The sequence below is a fragment of the Heterocephalus glaber genome, unplaced genomic scaffold (genome assembly GCF_053883595.1).
Source record: "Heterocephalus glaber isolate CG9 unplaced genomic scaffold, H.glaber_assembly_v1.0 deba00001457, whole genome shotgun sequence".
NCBI classification, from domain to species: Eukaryota; Metazoa; Chordata; class Mammalia; order Rodentia; family Bathyergidae; genus Heterocephalus; species Heterocephalus glaber.
The window spans coordinates 7,368,969-7,385,552 of record NW_028258305.1 but is presented as its reverse complement, the minus strand read 5'-3'; the positions used below and the strand labels follow the sequence as shown (position 1 = coordinate 7,385,552).

Below are 16,584 nucleotides of genomic sequence, written 5' to 3'. Positions count from 1 at the left end.
AGGCCAGGTTCTAAGGCTGAGGTGGGTTCTCTCCCACAGGCTGCAGTGCTGGAGGAAGTAGAAGGCCCATTTCCTCTCTGCATAAACCGCTCTGGCAGAAGGTTTTATCTGGCTGTGTTTGTGACTGGGCTACTTTAAGCCCCTGGAAATCCCTCATTCTTTTTTTTTTTTTTTGGTACCAGGGATCAAACTCAGGTCCTTGCTCTTGCGCAGCAGGAGGCGAAACCACTGAGCTAAATCTCCAGCCCCGGAAATCTCTCATTCTTTAGCATGAATAAATAACTATAAATAACTATGATTACAGAACTAATTCATGAATCATGAAACACACCTATAGGGGATTTTATAGAAGATGCCTATGTTACTAGACCAGGACCACAGGACACCTCAGGACACACCAGGGAGTGGTTCAGCTAGCCACTCTGTCTACATTTTTCTCTCCCCAAACCCCCAGGCAAGCTTTGAATTCCTATGTAGCTCTGGCTAGCCTGGAACCTGTGGTGATTCACCTGCCTCAGCCTCCGGAGTCATGGGATTACAGGCATGTGCCACCACTCCTGGCTTTCTCTATCTAATTTTCAGTTTCCTCTGCCTTTCATTTCCCCTGCCTTTTCCTCTCAACACCTCACCCACGACAGCGTTACCTGGTGCACCATCTCTCAGGAAGGAATAGTTCATATTTTCCTGAGTATCCACATACGCAGTGATTTAAGTTATTTTTTAAAAGTGCAGTTTTAAACTGGGTGTGGTGGTGCACGCTTGTAATGCCAGCACTTGGCAGGCTGAGGCAAGAGGATCACCAGGAGTTTGAGGCCAGCCTGGGCTACATAATGAGTTCAGGGCCAGCTTGAACTACATAGGAAGACCTTGTCTCAAAAAACCAGAGCGGGGAAAGGTGCTTTTATTTGAGAATTCTCAAAATCCTCTTTGGGTGACAGTGTTGGTGTTAGAAAGTGTAACAGTTTAGACTCCAGTCAGGTCCAAAGTCCAAATTCTGGCCCCACCAGGATTTAGCTCTGTGACCTCAAACTATGACTAGTTTTTTTGGGGGGTACCTGGGATCAAACTTGGGTCCTTGCGCTTGTGCAGCCGGCGACGAAACCACTGAGCTAAATCCCCAGCCCTATGTGACCTCAAACTAATTGCTTCGGGTTGTTTTGTTTTTTGTTTTTAATTTTATTTTATTGGTGCATTTTAGGTATACAATATAATGACATTCATTATTGGAAATTTGCACCTTTACATAATCTCTCTTGGTTCTTATTTTTTCCTCCTTTCCCCCTTCTCCCTTCAACCCCTCCATCCCTCCTTATTTACAATTGTTTTTGTTTTTTTGAGTCTCTATGTATCTCAGGCTGGCCTTGAACTCACTGTGTAGTCCAGCCTGGACTCAAACTCAGAGGGATCCTCCTACCTCAGCCTCTCTAGTGCTGAGACTATAGGTGTGTGCTACCATGCCTGGCTGCTTCAGACTTTTGAGCTTGTGAATATTAAATGAGATGAGAACATCCTGATTTAGAAAAATGGACAAAGGGCACCTGGAGTAGGAAAACCAGTAATAAAGTCTATATAAAAACATAAAAATTAAAATAGAGAGCGTTCTTTTTCAGTAATGATTTGTCAGAGTCCATTGTCCATGTGGATGACTACGTGCTCTCTGGTGTACAGGGAGAGGGTAAATCAGGCCGGCCTTTTTTTTCTGATGAGGAATAAGCATCAACATGAGTGGGAAACCTTGATTAGATGCTAACAGGATTTTAAAAGATCATGTTCCCTTTGTAATTTTTTCATAGGAAATACTGAGATGATGGAAAAAAGGCATACGTGCATAAGAGATTGTTCATCACATTTTTTTGTTGTAGAAAAAGTCAGAAATAACTCTAGCTGTTGTTTAGTGATATGGAGACCAAGTGTTCTGGATGCTGTCAGAGGTGTGTTGGACAGAATCTGCTTTATAAAAATTAAGTCTCAATGAACATAAAAGACATCTATATTTATGATCATCATGGACATAATTTGGAATCCTTCATTTCTTTCATTTCATATTTCTGTGTGGAGTCACTTTTATTTTTTAAAACAGATATGAAAGAAACACATTCCTACAGTTACCTAGCAGCAGCAGGTGTCAGGTTAGCTGTCCGTAGGGCTCTTCTTATTGCTAGTAGAGAGACCCTGGCCCCGAAGCTTTTACCCACTTTCCCAGGGGGCCTCAGAGCCTATTTGTCCGTGATCTCCCTGCTTCTCCTATGTTTCTGAAATCTGCCTTGTTGCAGGCCCCAATCTGATCCCGTCTTAACCTCTGCTGTCAGCTAAAGGACTGTCATGTATTTTATTGCCTCTCTGCCAATTCAGGGTACAGGACTCATTCATGTTTTAAACCCTTTCCTTCTTAACTTCAGACTTAAAATGCTTATGGTTAGAGATGACTTTGGGTTGATGAGATCTACAACTTGTGCTAGTTTTCATTATTGCTTCTATGCTCCAAATTCATCTGCTGTTTTTCCTTTATCCTGTCTGTAATTTGAAAATTTTTCCTCTTCTTGTAGGAGGAAGAGATTTTCCTTCTTAGGCCCAATGTCTGTGTGTGTATGACTGGTGTGTGGTTCCAGGTTCTTTGAGCCTCTGTTGCATTTCCTGTTCTCAGTGCCTGCAGGGTACAACTTTCACCTGCATTCGGCTGCTCTGCTTCTTCTCTGCAGCAGCAGAGGTGAGATTGGGAGCCTGAGACAGTGTGTGGCCTGAGCCCAAGCCCATCATTGCTCCATGAACCCTTAGCCCCAATGTGTATGCACCCTGGGCCCCATGGGGCTGGCCACCTAGTGAGTAGGCCATTTAATTAATCTTTGTCCTGAGCACATAGTGCCAAACTCCTGCAGAGGGAAGCTGTTCAGTTCCCCATGATGCCCTCTGTGTTGAACGTAGTCAGTCCTATCCCCCAGCAGCCCCTCAGCCTGCGTCCCATATCCTAGAGATTGTTTCTCCTTTCCTAGTGACTGTGGACCATCTCTGGCCTAAGTACCAGGAACTTTGTTCAACAAGCAAGTTTAAGCCTTCTGAGTTTAATCCTTTTGGGGGAATTTCTCATCTGTTGCAGACCACCTTTTAGATTCTTTCTCTATTTTCACATTTACTTGTTATACTCTTAGTATTAAACTTCCCTGTGTAAGTCATTGTCTGGCTTATGCTTCCTCATTGGACCCCATCCTGCCCAGCTAGGCAAGAAGGCTGAACCAGAGCGGGGATGTCTTGAGGGACCTAACTGGCCAGATTACACTTACTTATACATAGCTCCTAGAGGTTGGAGTGAAAGCTTTTACTGCCATATACAGGTTCTTCACAAGGGCTTCCAAAGCACCTCAGGCTCCCTAGGAAGGGATTTCCCGCATTGCAGCATTTATTTTCTAAAATGATTGCTGTTCTACCTTAGGGAAGTTTATTTCCCCAGGTTGTAAATTCTTGCTTTGGGCTTGCTTACCAGGTTCCTCTGATGTCATGGCCTTATAGGTAACAGTCCTGCTGAGTCCCCAGTGCCTGCATTCCTATAGGACAGGGTCATAGAGTGGCCTGAGGGAAACCATAGGCCTGGCTACACTTGCTACTCTCTCAAGTCTTAACACCGACTCACTTTTTCTGCAACTCCTGTGTCCTCTAATCCTTTAATTTTTCTCCTATTGCCCTATAGCACTTAAAATGAGAACAGATTTATATAATGTAAATGTGTGTATAATTCTCCAGCCCACACATAAGTGATTTTTCTTTTTTATCATCTTTTGGGAGAAAGGATGTGTACATTGAGTTAATCCAGTTTCTACTTAGCTCACACTGTGTTCAGTGACCTTGCCAGATTACAACCTGTTTCTTCAGCAAACGCTGAGGGGCTCACAGGTACCACGTAATGGGGTATAATGGTGATGCGGGGTGAAGATACTGATGGCAAATGCCCAGGCCTGGGCCACCCTGACTTGGAGAGGAAACCCTTATTCCCGGGTGATGGAGCCGGTGGTGTAGGATAGGGCACTTCCTCGGGCAGGTCACCTCTTAGAGAAGTGATGAGGCTCTGAGCTTGGTGCTCTGGTGGTGTTAAAGAGATGCATTCTAGGAGACAACACAGAGGCAGAGCTGTGCTGTGAGGGAGTAGTGTTGGTGGGAGGGGGCGGACCATGCATGAGCCAGGAGGCGGGTGTACAGGGGACTGGGAGTGATCAGGTGGGGGAATAGAGCCTGTTGGGAGCATAGCAAGAAATGAGGGTATAGGCTTTCAAGGTGGGCAGTAGCAGAGCGTGAGCTGGTAAGGCACAGGAGAGGCAAGGACAGGGTGCATCTGACAGTCATGAGGTGGGAACATAAGCTCTGGCTCCTGGTTTAATGTGGAGAGCAGGGAAAAGAAGTGGTTCAAAGAAATGCTGGAATTTTCACCCAGGTAGCTGGCCACTTGACCAATTGTGAATGGGGGCCTAGAAAGAGGGCAGGGCATTTAGAGGCTATTTGAAGTTAGATGCGTGTTTTCCTTTTGGAAATGTTTCTGGCAGTGGATAAATGAGTTTCTTGAGACAAAAGTTATTAAAATGCAAGGAAGAACAAAACTTGAGAAGTTTGTCATTGTTTGGTAGAAAAAGCAGAACACCTGAAGAAAAACATCTGTAAGCCTTGGTTTTAAATTATATAATCTTTCTATTGAGGATCTAAGACCCTTTTCAATTTTACTAAAGGCAGGGCAAGATGACCTCTTGGCCCTGTATCATTTCCTCCTCCTTTTCTGAAAGTTCTTTCTTTACATGTTTATTTGAAGAATTAATCTAGTGATTAATTTAAAAGTTTTGTTTTTGCGGAGTTGGGGATCAAACCCAGGGTCTTGCACATGCTAGATTAGTGGTCTTCTACCTGAGGTACACCCTAGTCCTGTGATTAATTTTAATTTGAATAATAAATACCGTTTGAGCAAATCAGCCGCAATGGATTTTAGAGGAGTTGCCATCAATGGGGACCAGAACATACCCTGCCAGACACGCTGATCAATGTTGCCTGTGGGGATGTGTGGGTGATTAGAATCATTAGAAGTACTTTCCCCTTTAATTTTGGACATGAAGAATAAAACTAATGATGAGGATCCAAATCCCTTAAATGTAGCCTGTTGTTATCATGTGGCTTATTGAGCAGAAAGCAGAGGTAGACACATCTTCCGAACATAGTGCCAGCCTGTCAGGAGGGTGTGGGACAGCCCCGGGCTCCCAGCCCTATCCTTGGCAAGACGCAGTCAGGCCTCATGGTGCCATTAAGGAATGAGTGCTAGCTGTGGGCCAGCCCTTCTGGTCCCTTGGTGCTGCCACACTCGCACCATCTGCCCTGAGTCCTGGGAGCTGATCTCTCCCCAGAACCACTTAGCTGCACTCTGTCTCTGTCTCTGTTTTTATCTGTGCAGAACCTGGAAAGGGCTGGCAAGGAGCAAGCAACAGATGACTGTCTGGGAGGTGAAGATGTGAGGAAACCACACTCACTGGGCTCTCAGCAGGGGCAGGCTCCAGGATGGGCAGGTTCTCCACATTACCATATAGCAGTGGGCCAGGGGCCCTTTTCTAGCTGAGGATTTATGGATTAGGTTTAAGGAGGGAAAAGTGCTAATAGGGGAAATAAATGTAACTCCTAGCCTGCTGGATGTCAGATACGCCAAGTTTGTATTCCCCAAAACCAAAGAATGAATTCTAAGGAATAACGGAGGTTCAAGAGTAGGAAATATTTGTTGAGAGAGATATAGCTCCTGAGAGACAGGTGGGGACTCAAAAAATGGGTTGCCTTGGACCCCACTTTACAGAGGAAGTTTTATAGAACAAAATCACGAGGTGGGGGTGCAGAATCATCAGATGGGTACGATGTGGGACAAAACTGTGATCAATGGATAAGATTACAAGTTTAGCTACTTAAGTAATATTGATCCAGTGGAGAAGCAGGTCATGTAATAAGTGTACATGGAAAGAACAAGGATCTTTTTATGAAGAGACTGTTCTGGCCACCCACCGGGGTGACCCATGTCCACCCAGACTTCATTGGACCAGGTAAGCACAATCCCCAATCCATTGGTCATCCCTTGGGAAGGCATGCAAGCCCAGTCACCCTGTCCCCATCTTGAGGCCTGGCCCTCAACAGGTGCGCCTCCAACCACAGCCACAATGCGCCTTCATCCTCTGCACTGACCCCCCGCCCCCTCGAGAGCCTCACCCTGTCTGACTGCCTAGAATATTTCTACTTAATTTAGCTGTCTGTAATAAAAGGACCCCACCCCTATCCCCATGAAGGGTGCTAACTCAGATTCTCCTAGGGGCAAATCACAAGCTTAGATTTCTAGCCTCCTTATTTCAGCCTAATTGGGTAAGGATGACTGATCATTGTATTTCTCTATTACAAGAAGGCCCTTCCTTTCTTTTATAATTAACCTTGTATGTTAATTGGATGGATTTCTATCACTGTGACAAAATACCTGAGATACATCGACTTAAAGGAAGAAAGGTTTAGTTTGGTCTTAATGGTCTTTGGGGAGGACATTTCAGATCCTAGTCAGAATACTTTGCTGTTGGCAGGGTAGCAACTTAGTACAGTCTTTAAATTTGGCTTGGGTGTGTTGCAAACACTTTTCCTGGGCATCTACCTCACTTGCTTGATCCCCTAGTTGGGAAGGCTGGTTCCTACCTCAGTTCTGTGTGAGTGACGGGTCACTTTCACATACCTGCTGGCCAGTACTTCACTGTAGTGTTTATAAAAGCTTTTGGAACTGGAGGGAACCTTTTAGGATTATCCTCTTCAGAGGTTCCCAGTCTAGTGTCTGTGAATGAAACATTGGCATTATTCCAGTATTTTGGATTCTAAAAGAAAATTGAGGGGCTGGGGATTTAGCTCAGTGGTTCTGGCGCCTGCCTTGCAAGCACAAGGTCATGAGTTCGATCCCCGGCACCAAAAAAAAAAAAAAGAAAGAAAGAAAGAAAATTGAGTCTACGTGGCCTAAATTATTGATGATGGCCTTTGCTTTTGGCTGGAGTGAAGCCAACAGAATGTGGTAGCAGTGGTTGTTCATCTCCTGTGGATGGGTAGGCCTGGGAGAATTAAATCTCGGCTGCCAGTTAATGGAACAATAGGAAAATAGAAAAATTGCTGTCTTTGACAACCATGGTTTTGAGTGGGAGGAAAAAAATAAAAACAGCCTCTTAGTCAAGAAAATAAAATTTTGAGAAATTGGCTTCCCGGGCTGGGGATTTAGCTCAGTGGTTCTGCTGCCTGCCTCGAAAGCGCAAGGACCCAAGTTCAATCCCTGGTACCAAAAAAAAAAAGAGAAATTGGCTTCCCTGTGGTTATAGAGAAGTCTGCGGGTGTCACCACTTGTTCTCATGGTTTGGTGATTGTTCCCTATTTTCCAGTGGAGCGTGTAGGAAACCCGACTGTCTGGGCTCAGATCCTGACTCCCATCTCTTACTCTCTGGGAAGCAGAGATTCTCATTGGCCTCATTTAGGAGAGGAGAGGTGAACAGGGACTACACTTTGCCTGAGTAATAATTCAGTAAATATTATGTATGACTCCACTCTACCTCGCTTGTTTGATTTTTGACTCTTGGTAGTTTTATGGGTTAAAATGTATAAATGCAAGACTTTCACAAAATTACTCTGAAGAATATTAACCACTGAAAATAAAACTAGCATAACTTTGGTTCCTTTTATCATAATCTTGTGCAGCAGCCTTCACTTGTGTTATGGTTTGAAATTCAGACTCTGGAACTATATTGGTTGGATTTGAATCCTGGTTCTGCCATTTACCAGCTATGTGACCTTGAGCAAGTTCAGTCATTCCTCATGCCTCAGTTCCCTCATCTACAAAATGAGTGGTGTTTAGAGAGGCTGCCTAACAGGACTGCTGGTGCCTGGTACATATTTATTAAAATAAAGCAGATGTATTCACATTTCATTCACTCTTGTGGCTAGGAACCTTTCTAGTAGATGGAGGGAGGTGCACGTGATCTGGGATGGAGATAATGGCAGAGCTGCTGCTGGGGTAAGCGACAGGGGCAGTGGTGTGAGGCTGTGCTGCTCTGCACAGCTGCTGTGGCCAGTGAGCCTCCCTCCTCTCCCTGTGTGCCAGCTAGGATGTGCAGCACAGGCTGTGGGTTGGAACTGTCCTGCTGGCTGTGCAAACCGTTTCTGTTGTCGGTGGTATTTTATCTGGATAGTCACATAGCTTAAGTGTAGATATTTTGTAATCCATTTCCAGCTAACTCTTTTCCTGTTTCCACGTTGCCTTTCTAAATATTTTAGTTGCAAAATAAGGAGCTTGCTTTTTGTTAAACAAAATCAACTGAAGTATTGTAGACAGTTGAATGCAAAGCAATTCTTTGTTTTGCATGTGGGATTTTCCTCCTGTTTCTGTTAACGCCAAATGTTCTGTGTTTCACAAGAGAAGGTTTATACCATTTTCCCCAGCTTTGGAGTAAGTAATTCTTCCTCAAATTCTTTTTAAGCAGTGTAACTTCCTGCTCACAGAATTGGGTTTTATGGCTGCAGTGGGACTATTTCGTCAGATTCTTTTTCCCACATATGTTTTCATGAACTTCTGTTCAATATAAGCATCTAGAAGCAGAGTTCTCATGCAAGTCTGTGCCCAAGTCACAAGTGAAAGAGGACATCCAGCCTGATGGAAATACACAACTGAGAATCTTAAGTATTTGCACCCCTCCTCCTCAGATAGGTTTGGAAGAAATACCCTTTGGCAATTTCCCACAAACCGAGCTTTTGAGTGTCGGGCTCTTATAGGAAAGGCTTTTCTGAAAGAACAGGAGCCAGTAGATGCTGCCATTTCCATTTCTGTGGAGACTCAAGAATACATGACCCAGCTCCTGCCGTCCTTTCAGTCCTGAGCCAGCTCCTGAGACTTCACTGTAAACCTGGATCAGGTTCTTAGAGTGTGGTTTGCTCTGTAGAAACAGGAACACATGGAAAGCCCTACACTGAGAGCCAGCAGGTCTCAACTCACCCTTGCAGCTTCACTCCCCTGTAGTACTCAGCCGCTGAACCCCCACCCCTCATGCTCCATTTTTCTTCCTGATAAAAGTGGCAGGCTGGGGTCCTTGAACAAGTGCAGGATGAGGACGGTGCTTCTTAGAGAGCCTTGAGTCTTGCATCAAGGTGATAAGGTGATGAGGATGACACCTTGACTAAGGTTGACAAGCTTGATGTAGTCCTTAAAATATTCTCAAAGGAAGGGTTGGTTCTTTGATGATGGACACTCCATGTGGTTGTGTCTGGATTCCAGAAACCCTGGCCCCCAAACCGGGGTGCAGAACTTAACACATTTGTAGTCACTCACTCCCCAGGAAAGTCTCATGGTCCCCTTCTTCTATAAGCTGCCATCTTTTACTGTTGAAGTTGCAGGAAGTCTGTTGCTGTCTAAATTCCTGTACTGAGCTGAAATTTATCCTGTTTGTAGAATGTGCAATTTTTTTGCTGGGTGCTATTCCAAGTCATTTTCCTCAGTTTTTTCTATTCATCCTCATACTTTTCCTTGTCTTCTTTCAGCCTAAGAAGGGCCCAAGACCTAGAGACCAGCAGTTCCCTCAAAGGCTGCTTATGTGTTAGGAGGGCTGTCCCAATTTAGATAGAACCATTTATTTTTGAGAAATATTTTATCTCAAATCTGGAAGTTTAAAAGGCTTAAATGTATCTATGATTTATTTTCTAAAAGAGATGATAGACTCTTTACATCCATACAAATACATTACAAATTTGTAAATATATTTGTAAATCAATGCAAATACTTTACCTTGCATGTCATGCAAGTAAGGCCCATAGCAAGGCACTTGAGGTTGCCTGAGATGTACCAGACTCAGAACTTCAGGGAGCTCAGAAAATTTGCTGAAAAACTCATTGAAGAGTAGCTGACCCCGAGGAGGGTGTGGACCTAACATTTGGGTGTAGACAGTTTGAAATTATTTAGGCTGTGTAATTTGGAATACTTTAAAACTCCCATTGAGGTGTAAGAAAGATCTGGTGGCTTTTTTCTTTGGAAGTACAAGAGCAGCCTTCTTTCTTGTTGGCTCAGTGGTGGGATGCTGGGGGGATAGAAGAGGGTAGTGATTGGGGAGCGAGGAGAGACAGGGTGCTGGCAGGAAACTGCTTGCTTGGGTGAACCGAGGGTACCTGTGTCCCTTTCTGGGGAGTTGGAGGTTTGGGGCAGGGGCTTAGTTTTAAAAAGAAAAGCAAACAATCCAGGCACTGTGGCACACTCCATGTAGTTGCAGCTCCTTGGGAGGCTGCGGCAGGAGGATTGCTTGAGTCCAGGAATTTGTGGCCAGCCTGAGCATCAGAATGAGATTCTGTCTCTTAAAAAAATGCAATAAAATAGCAAAACAAACCCCTTTACTTATAGTTGTCTGTCAGAATCTGTGGAAGTTTGGTTCCAAAACCTCCATAGATACCAGAATCCATGGGTGCTCAAGTCTCTTGTATAGTATTTGCATATAACACATGTACCTTATCCCATAAATCATAGGAAGATTATTTATAATATGTAATACAATGGAAATACTATACAAGTGGTTGTTATACTCCATTAGGGAAGAATGACAGAGGGGGAACCTGTTTAGTAAGTACAGTACATTTTTTTTCTTTTAATACTTTTGATCTGTGACTATGCTGACAGTTGAAGCTATTTAGCAATAGTGAATACAAGCCCTAGATTAAAATTTACTAGATAGGGCTGAGGATTTTAGCTCAGTGGTGCCGCGCCTGCCTGGCAAGCACAAGGTCCTGAGTTCAATTCCTGGTACAATAAAAGAAAAAAAGATTTCTGGAATAGGAGACAAAGGAAGTGCACATAGTGGTTCATACTTGTACTTCCAGCACTCTTGCAGGCTGAGGCAAGAGGATCACAAGTTGAAATCCTACCTAGACAATTTAGTGAGTCCCTTTCTCAAAATTTTAAAAAAATAAAAGAGGGCTTGGAATATAGCTCAGTGCTAGAGTGCCCCTGAGTTGTATCCTAATAATAATAATAATAATAATAATAATGATATAGACACAAAATAGCTGTAAATTCCTATTGATCTGATGGGGCTGCCCAACACATAATAGTTTCACAGCATTCTCAGCATGACAAATAATCTTCCAGTTGAGTTATTTGTTAGAACCCAATGAACTTAAAAATCTACTTCTATTTTAAAAAAAGTAAATATTGCTTTTAATTAAAATAGACAACCTTGTTTTAGAGTTGGAGATTAGTTGCCATTGGAATCCCATGGCCTTGGCTAGGATTTGAGCTCTGCCTTGACTTCTCTAATGTGTTACCTTAGGTATAAAATGGGAATAAAAGTAACATTACCCAAGGATTAAATTCCCAGTTGCCATATTAACCTGATGAGAAAATCCTTCTGGTCTTTATAGTATATTGCCATTCTACTTTTGGGGAAGGGAGTGCCTTTTAATCTCAAGTTTGGCTAAATAGCTGGTTCAGTAGTGTTAGAATCTTGGAGTTGTCCCCAACAAATATTTCCTTACTCTTCGTTCTTGTGTTGCCCACAGCCTGAAATTCTTTGATATTTCACTGAACTGTCATTTCTCTTTTTCTTTTTGCCATACACAGTTGAGATCTTGACAGATATACTCGTCCATGAAGCCCTCACCCGATCAAAACAAGCGTAGTGCATTCTGTACCCCAGAAAGTCCCTCCTGCCCTTTGCCAAACCCCCAACCCTTGTTGCTTTTGGGTGTCAGGAGCCTACTCCCCTCACCCCCAGATTTATTGAACATAAAACTCTATATACAAAGTAACCTGGAGCTGCCTCAAAATTGATGTTTTCCTACTCATATCCTGATAGGTTGGTTAGAAAGCAACTTACTCTAAAATAAATTTTTAAATGCCCAGTGCACATCAGGTGAATGGCCTAACCACTGGAACCGTAATAGTTTTACAAAACAATTAACTGGTAGGACTGAGTCCCTCTGAGAGGCTGCCGAGGAACTGATAGGAGACATCAAGAGCCCATTTTGCACACTGCCATCATGATGCTGTTATGTTTCTGGATTGAAATGTTCCCATTATCTGGTTTAGACACAGCACAGAAGTATCAGTGGGGGGTCAGCTTTGTTGCTTGCTGAGCCAGAACAAATGTCACCCCAGCATGCTTATCTGACAGGGCCCCACGGCAATCAAGTCCTTGTGAATCTGTACTCAGGACTCTGACAAGGGACAGATTCTTCATTGTCTCTTCAAGCGCAGCTCCAAAGTCATCTCTATCCTACTGGCTGTCCTCCCCGCCTAGGACCTGGGAGCCTGCCTAGTCCTCCACTGCAGGTCTCGTCACATGACAAGCTAATTTGCCTACTCTTGAAGCTAGTATAAATAATTAAAATTTCAGGTTTGATTGTAATGTAATCTTGCTGATAATAACAGCTTTCCTTTTTATTGCTGGTAGGTAGTCCATTGTGTGAATATACAACAATTAAATAACTATTTCTCATAATGTTTTCAGGTTTTGGTTATTAGGATAAAGCTGTTATGAGTCTTTTTTATCTCTCTGAATATGCAGGATAGTTAATGTCATCTTGGCTTCCTAGCCCTGCACTCTGAGCAAGCATTGTACACCCTTTTCCTCAGTTTCCTTGTCCATAAAATAGTGGGTTTTAAAATAATTCAGTTGAGACTAGCATTTTAAAAAAAATGAAATGTAATAGAAATCTAGGACAAATGACATGCAACTGTACGGTATGACATATATAATGTTTGTGTAGATTGGATCACAATGTGAAGCACATTTGTTACTTGAATTATAAGCAAATCAGTCTGCAAAGTGCTGATTTGTATGTACCTTTGTAAGCAAAGAAGATGAACTCCTGTGAGGTTATTTAGTAATTCTTACCTCAGCTCCTAGGGTGTCTAAAACAACAGTGCTGTTATTTATCTACCAGGCATAATTTTAAAAGCTTGTATAAAACAACATACATTTCTCACAACCATTCTAGGAAGTGGGTCTGCCCCCACTTTGTAAATGGAGCAAGTGAGACATCATTTATACCACTGAAAAGGTCACAAAGCTAGAGGGGAAAGGCCATGATTTGAACCACAGCTGGTGAGCCTAAAGCCCTTACTCTAAACTGCTCTTCCTGGGGAGACAAAAAGGCAAGTAATATATACGTGCAAATGCAGATGAGTAATTATCTAATTAATATGTTTCCCTCCCTTTTATTCCAGATATGAGAAATGAGTGTTGGACGTCGAAGAATAAAGTTGTTGGGTATCCTGATGATGGCAAACGTCTTCATTTATTTGATTGTGGAAGTCTCCAAAAGCAGTAGCCAAGAAAAAAATGGAAAAGGGGAGGTAATAATACCCAAAGAAAAGTTCTGGAAGATATCTAGTCCTCCCCAGGCGTACTGGAACAGAGAACAAGAAAAGCTGAACAAGCGGTACAATCCCATTTTGAGCATGTTGGCCAACCAGACGGGGGATGGATATGGGTCTTCAAATATAAGCCATCTGAATTACTGTGAACCTGACCTGAGGGTCACATCAATTATAACAGATTTTAACAATTTGCCAGACAGATTTAAAGACTTTCTCCTATATTTGAGATGTCGAAATTATTCACTGATTATAGATCAGCCAAATAAATGTGCAAAGAAACCCTTCTTATTGCTGGCTATTAAGTCCCTCACTCCACATTTCGCCAGAAGACAAGCAATTCGGGAATCCTGGGGCAGAGAAACCAATGTGGGGAACCAGTCAGTGGTGCGCGTCTTCTTGCTGGGCCAGACCCCCCCAGAGGACAACCATCCAGACCTTTCAGATATGCTGAAATTTGAGAGTGAGAAGCACCAAGACATTCTTATGTGGAACTACAGAGACACTTTCTTCAACTTGTCTCTGAAGGAAGTGCTGTTTCTCAGGTGGGTGAGTACTTCCTGCCCAGACACTGAGTTCATTTTCAAGGGCGATGATGATGTTTTTGTGAACACACATCACATCCTGAATTACTTGAATAGCTTGTCCAAGAGCAAAGCTGAAGATTTGTTTATAGGTGACGTGATCCACAATGCTGGGCCCCATCGAGATAAGAAACTGAAGTACTACATCCCGGAAGTTGTTTACTCTGGGGTTTACCCACCTTATGCAGGGGGGGGTGGATTCCTCTACTCCGGCCACTTGGCCTTGAGGCTGTACAACATCACTGACCGGGTTCATCTCTATCCCATTGATGATGTTTATACTGGAATGTGCCTTCAGAAACTTGGCCTCGTTCCAGAGAAACACAAAGGCTTCAGGACATTTGATATCGAGGAGAAAAACAGGAATAATATTTGTTCCTACGTAGATTTGATGTTAGTACATAGTAGAAAACCTCAGGAGATGATTGATATTTGGTCGAAGTTGCAAAGTGCTCATTTAAAATGCTAAACTATATACAAGCTAAATTTTGCATAGAAAGGCATATCTGGACTAGTTCCCAAATTGTATTTTCACATTAGGTTATTTGTATGTTAAGCCATCGGAATTGCCTTTATAAGTAGTATCCATTTGAGGGCCTCCAAGCCCTTCGATTTGGTACTTTTGTGACAAGGGAAAGCAGATGACAATTTTTTATGGAGAATATGACAGGGTGATTGGTTCCAATCCCTTCTACTCGCTAATGGTCATTATTTTCTAATTTGTCCCCTTTCATCTGAGTCATATTTCTAGAATTTGACCACTGTAAGTTATTTTTGTTTTGCCCTTCTGTATGAGAATATTCTTACTTCCATTATAATGACTGATATATCTATAATTCAGGTATATTGAACTTATTTGCTACCAAGATCTTGTTGTTCATGACTCAATGGTTTTTGTGAAATGGAATTATGTTATTTTCATAAGAGGTGGATGAATTTTGTTTTTGCTTGTTTGGTTTTTTGTTTTTGTTTTTTTGAGACAGAGTCTCACTATGTAGTCCAGACTGGCCTTGAACTTGCTGTGTGTTGAGGATGGCCTTGAAGTCATGGCCATCCTCCGGCCTCAGCCTCCCAAATGCTGGGATTACAGGCATGTGCCATGAGACCCAGCTGAAATGTGGATGAATTTTAAAAATTGTTTAGAAAATGGACCATATCAAAGTTTCCTGCCACCCCATCAGTATTTTATGTTAATTAATTAGTTAATTTTATAAAATAAGAGTCACTGTATGACATATCCAGTTTATCTTGTTGTGGTTTATGATCAGGAAAATAAGTTTAATTTTTCTTATGGGTGATGTCACAATAGTTACATAATTTTAGTATTTTGGAAATAAGTGTGATTCCATAATAGCCAACTGATGATTGCATCTCCCTTGACAACCATTCATACGAGTTTATAAATTTTCATTGTGGATTAGGACTTTTGAACTTGAAATGCAAAGATAGCAGTTACAGATGTTTTAAGTGGCTTGTTAGTTTAAAACTCCAGGATTCTATTCTTGCCACATTTTCACATGTTGCTTATCCAAAGTTATTATTCTGAGTAGTGATCGCTTCCCTGTCGCATTGTAGAAGTGCCTGTGTTTTTATTTATTGTTCAGATCGAAGACCAAAACATTTTCTTAAATATATTTTGTGTAATATTTTATTTGTATACAGTGTTGTTGATGAAATATTTAACTAGAGCATGGTATTTTAAATGTTAAGATGTAACATGTTAAATAAAGCTAATGGTTATTTTTGAATTTTAAAATTCTTTTTTTTGGAGGTATGAACTAGCTGATAAAATTCTGCCAAACTATTGCTTATATGTACTATCTTGTAACATGCTTTCTTGAAATATTTTTGTGTTTTTAGAGCTGAAGATTCCTATCAGATACAATATTGGGGACTGTAAAAATGTGGAAATAAAGCAATTGTATTTTTATTGTCATGTGTAATAATCTCTATTTTCCTATATTTGATTACATTTTCCTTAGAATCCATTCAGTAATATTGAATGATAAATTTTTGTTTCAATGGATTGTTCAGCTTTATTTTTAAAATCTCAAAAGTGGTTTCCTACTGAGGGTCTTTAAGGAGAAATGTGAATAATTATTTATGTTCTGTTTCCAGTGAGTAGAAAGTATTTAAATAGGGGAAGGTACAGCATCAGAGTGACTGTATAATCTTCAGGGTTTTCCATTTTGGGGTTTGTAACCACAGTGATGAAATATACAGACAGCCTTTACCACTCAAGTTTCTTTCATAGATGCCATGTGGAGAAGAAATTGCCTATGTTCAGCTAAAAACAAGTAGACACTTGATGAAGCTTAAAAAAACAGGACTAGTATTGTGAGGAGGTTGAGGAAACTGTCCTCTCCTACTTGCAGTATAGAGGCCATTTATAAACACGTGTGAATTTGGAGACTTGATGTAGGTTTGAAGACTATTGCATACCTGGTTCTAAAGATTTTGTGGGGCCTGTATCTAACCTCTGCTAGCACATCTCCCAAAAGGCCACATTACCATACTAGGTTTCGAGACGAGTAAAGAAACTCCAAGAACGTCCACAGGTAATTGGTTCACAATTTGCCTGTGTCCATATGGTTTGACCATGCAGCCTCAATAATAGATTGCTCCTCTGAG

General features: G+C 42.0%; 1 protein-coding gene across 4 annotated transcripts in view; it reads left to right on the top strand.

Annotated features, from left to right (window-relative positions):
- Positions 1–15,883, top strand: part of B3gnt2 (UDP-GlcNAc:betaGal beta-1,3-N-acetylglucosaminyltransferase 2) — a 202,236-nt gene extending 186,353 nt beyond the window's left edge. For all 4 annotated transcript variants that reach the window (XM_013074058.3, XM_087216334.1, XM_021262556.2 and 1 more), the window contains exon 2: positions 13,220–15,883. In XM_013074058.3, the coding sequence (XP_012929512.2) occupies positions 13,229–14,422 (1,194 nt within the window). In that variant the 5' untranslated portion in view covers positions 13,220–13,228 and the 3' untranslated portion in view covers positions 14,423–15,883. The remainder of the gene's footprint in view (positions 1–13,219) is intronic.
- The last annotated feature ends 701 nt before the right edge of the window (positions 15,884–16,584 follow it).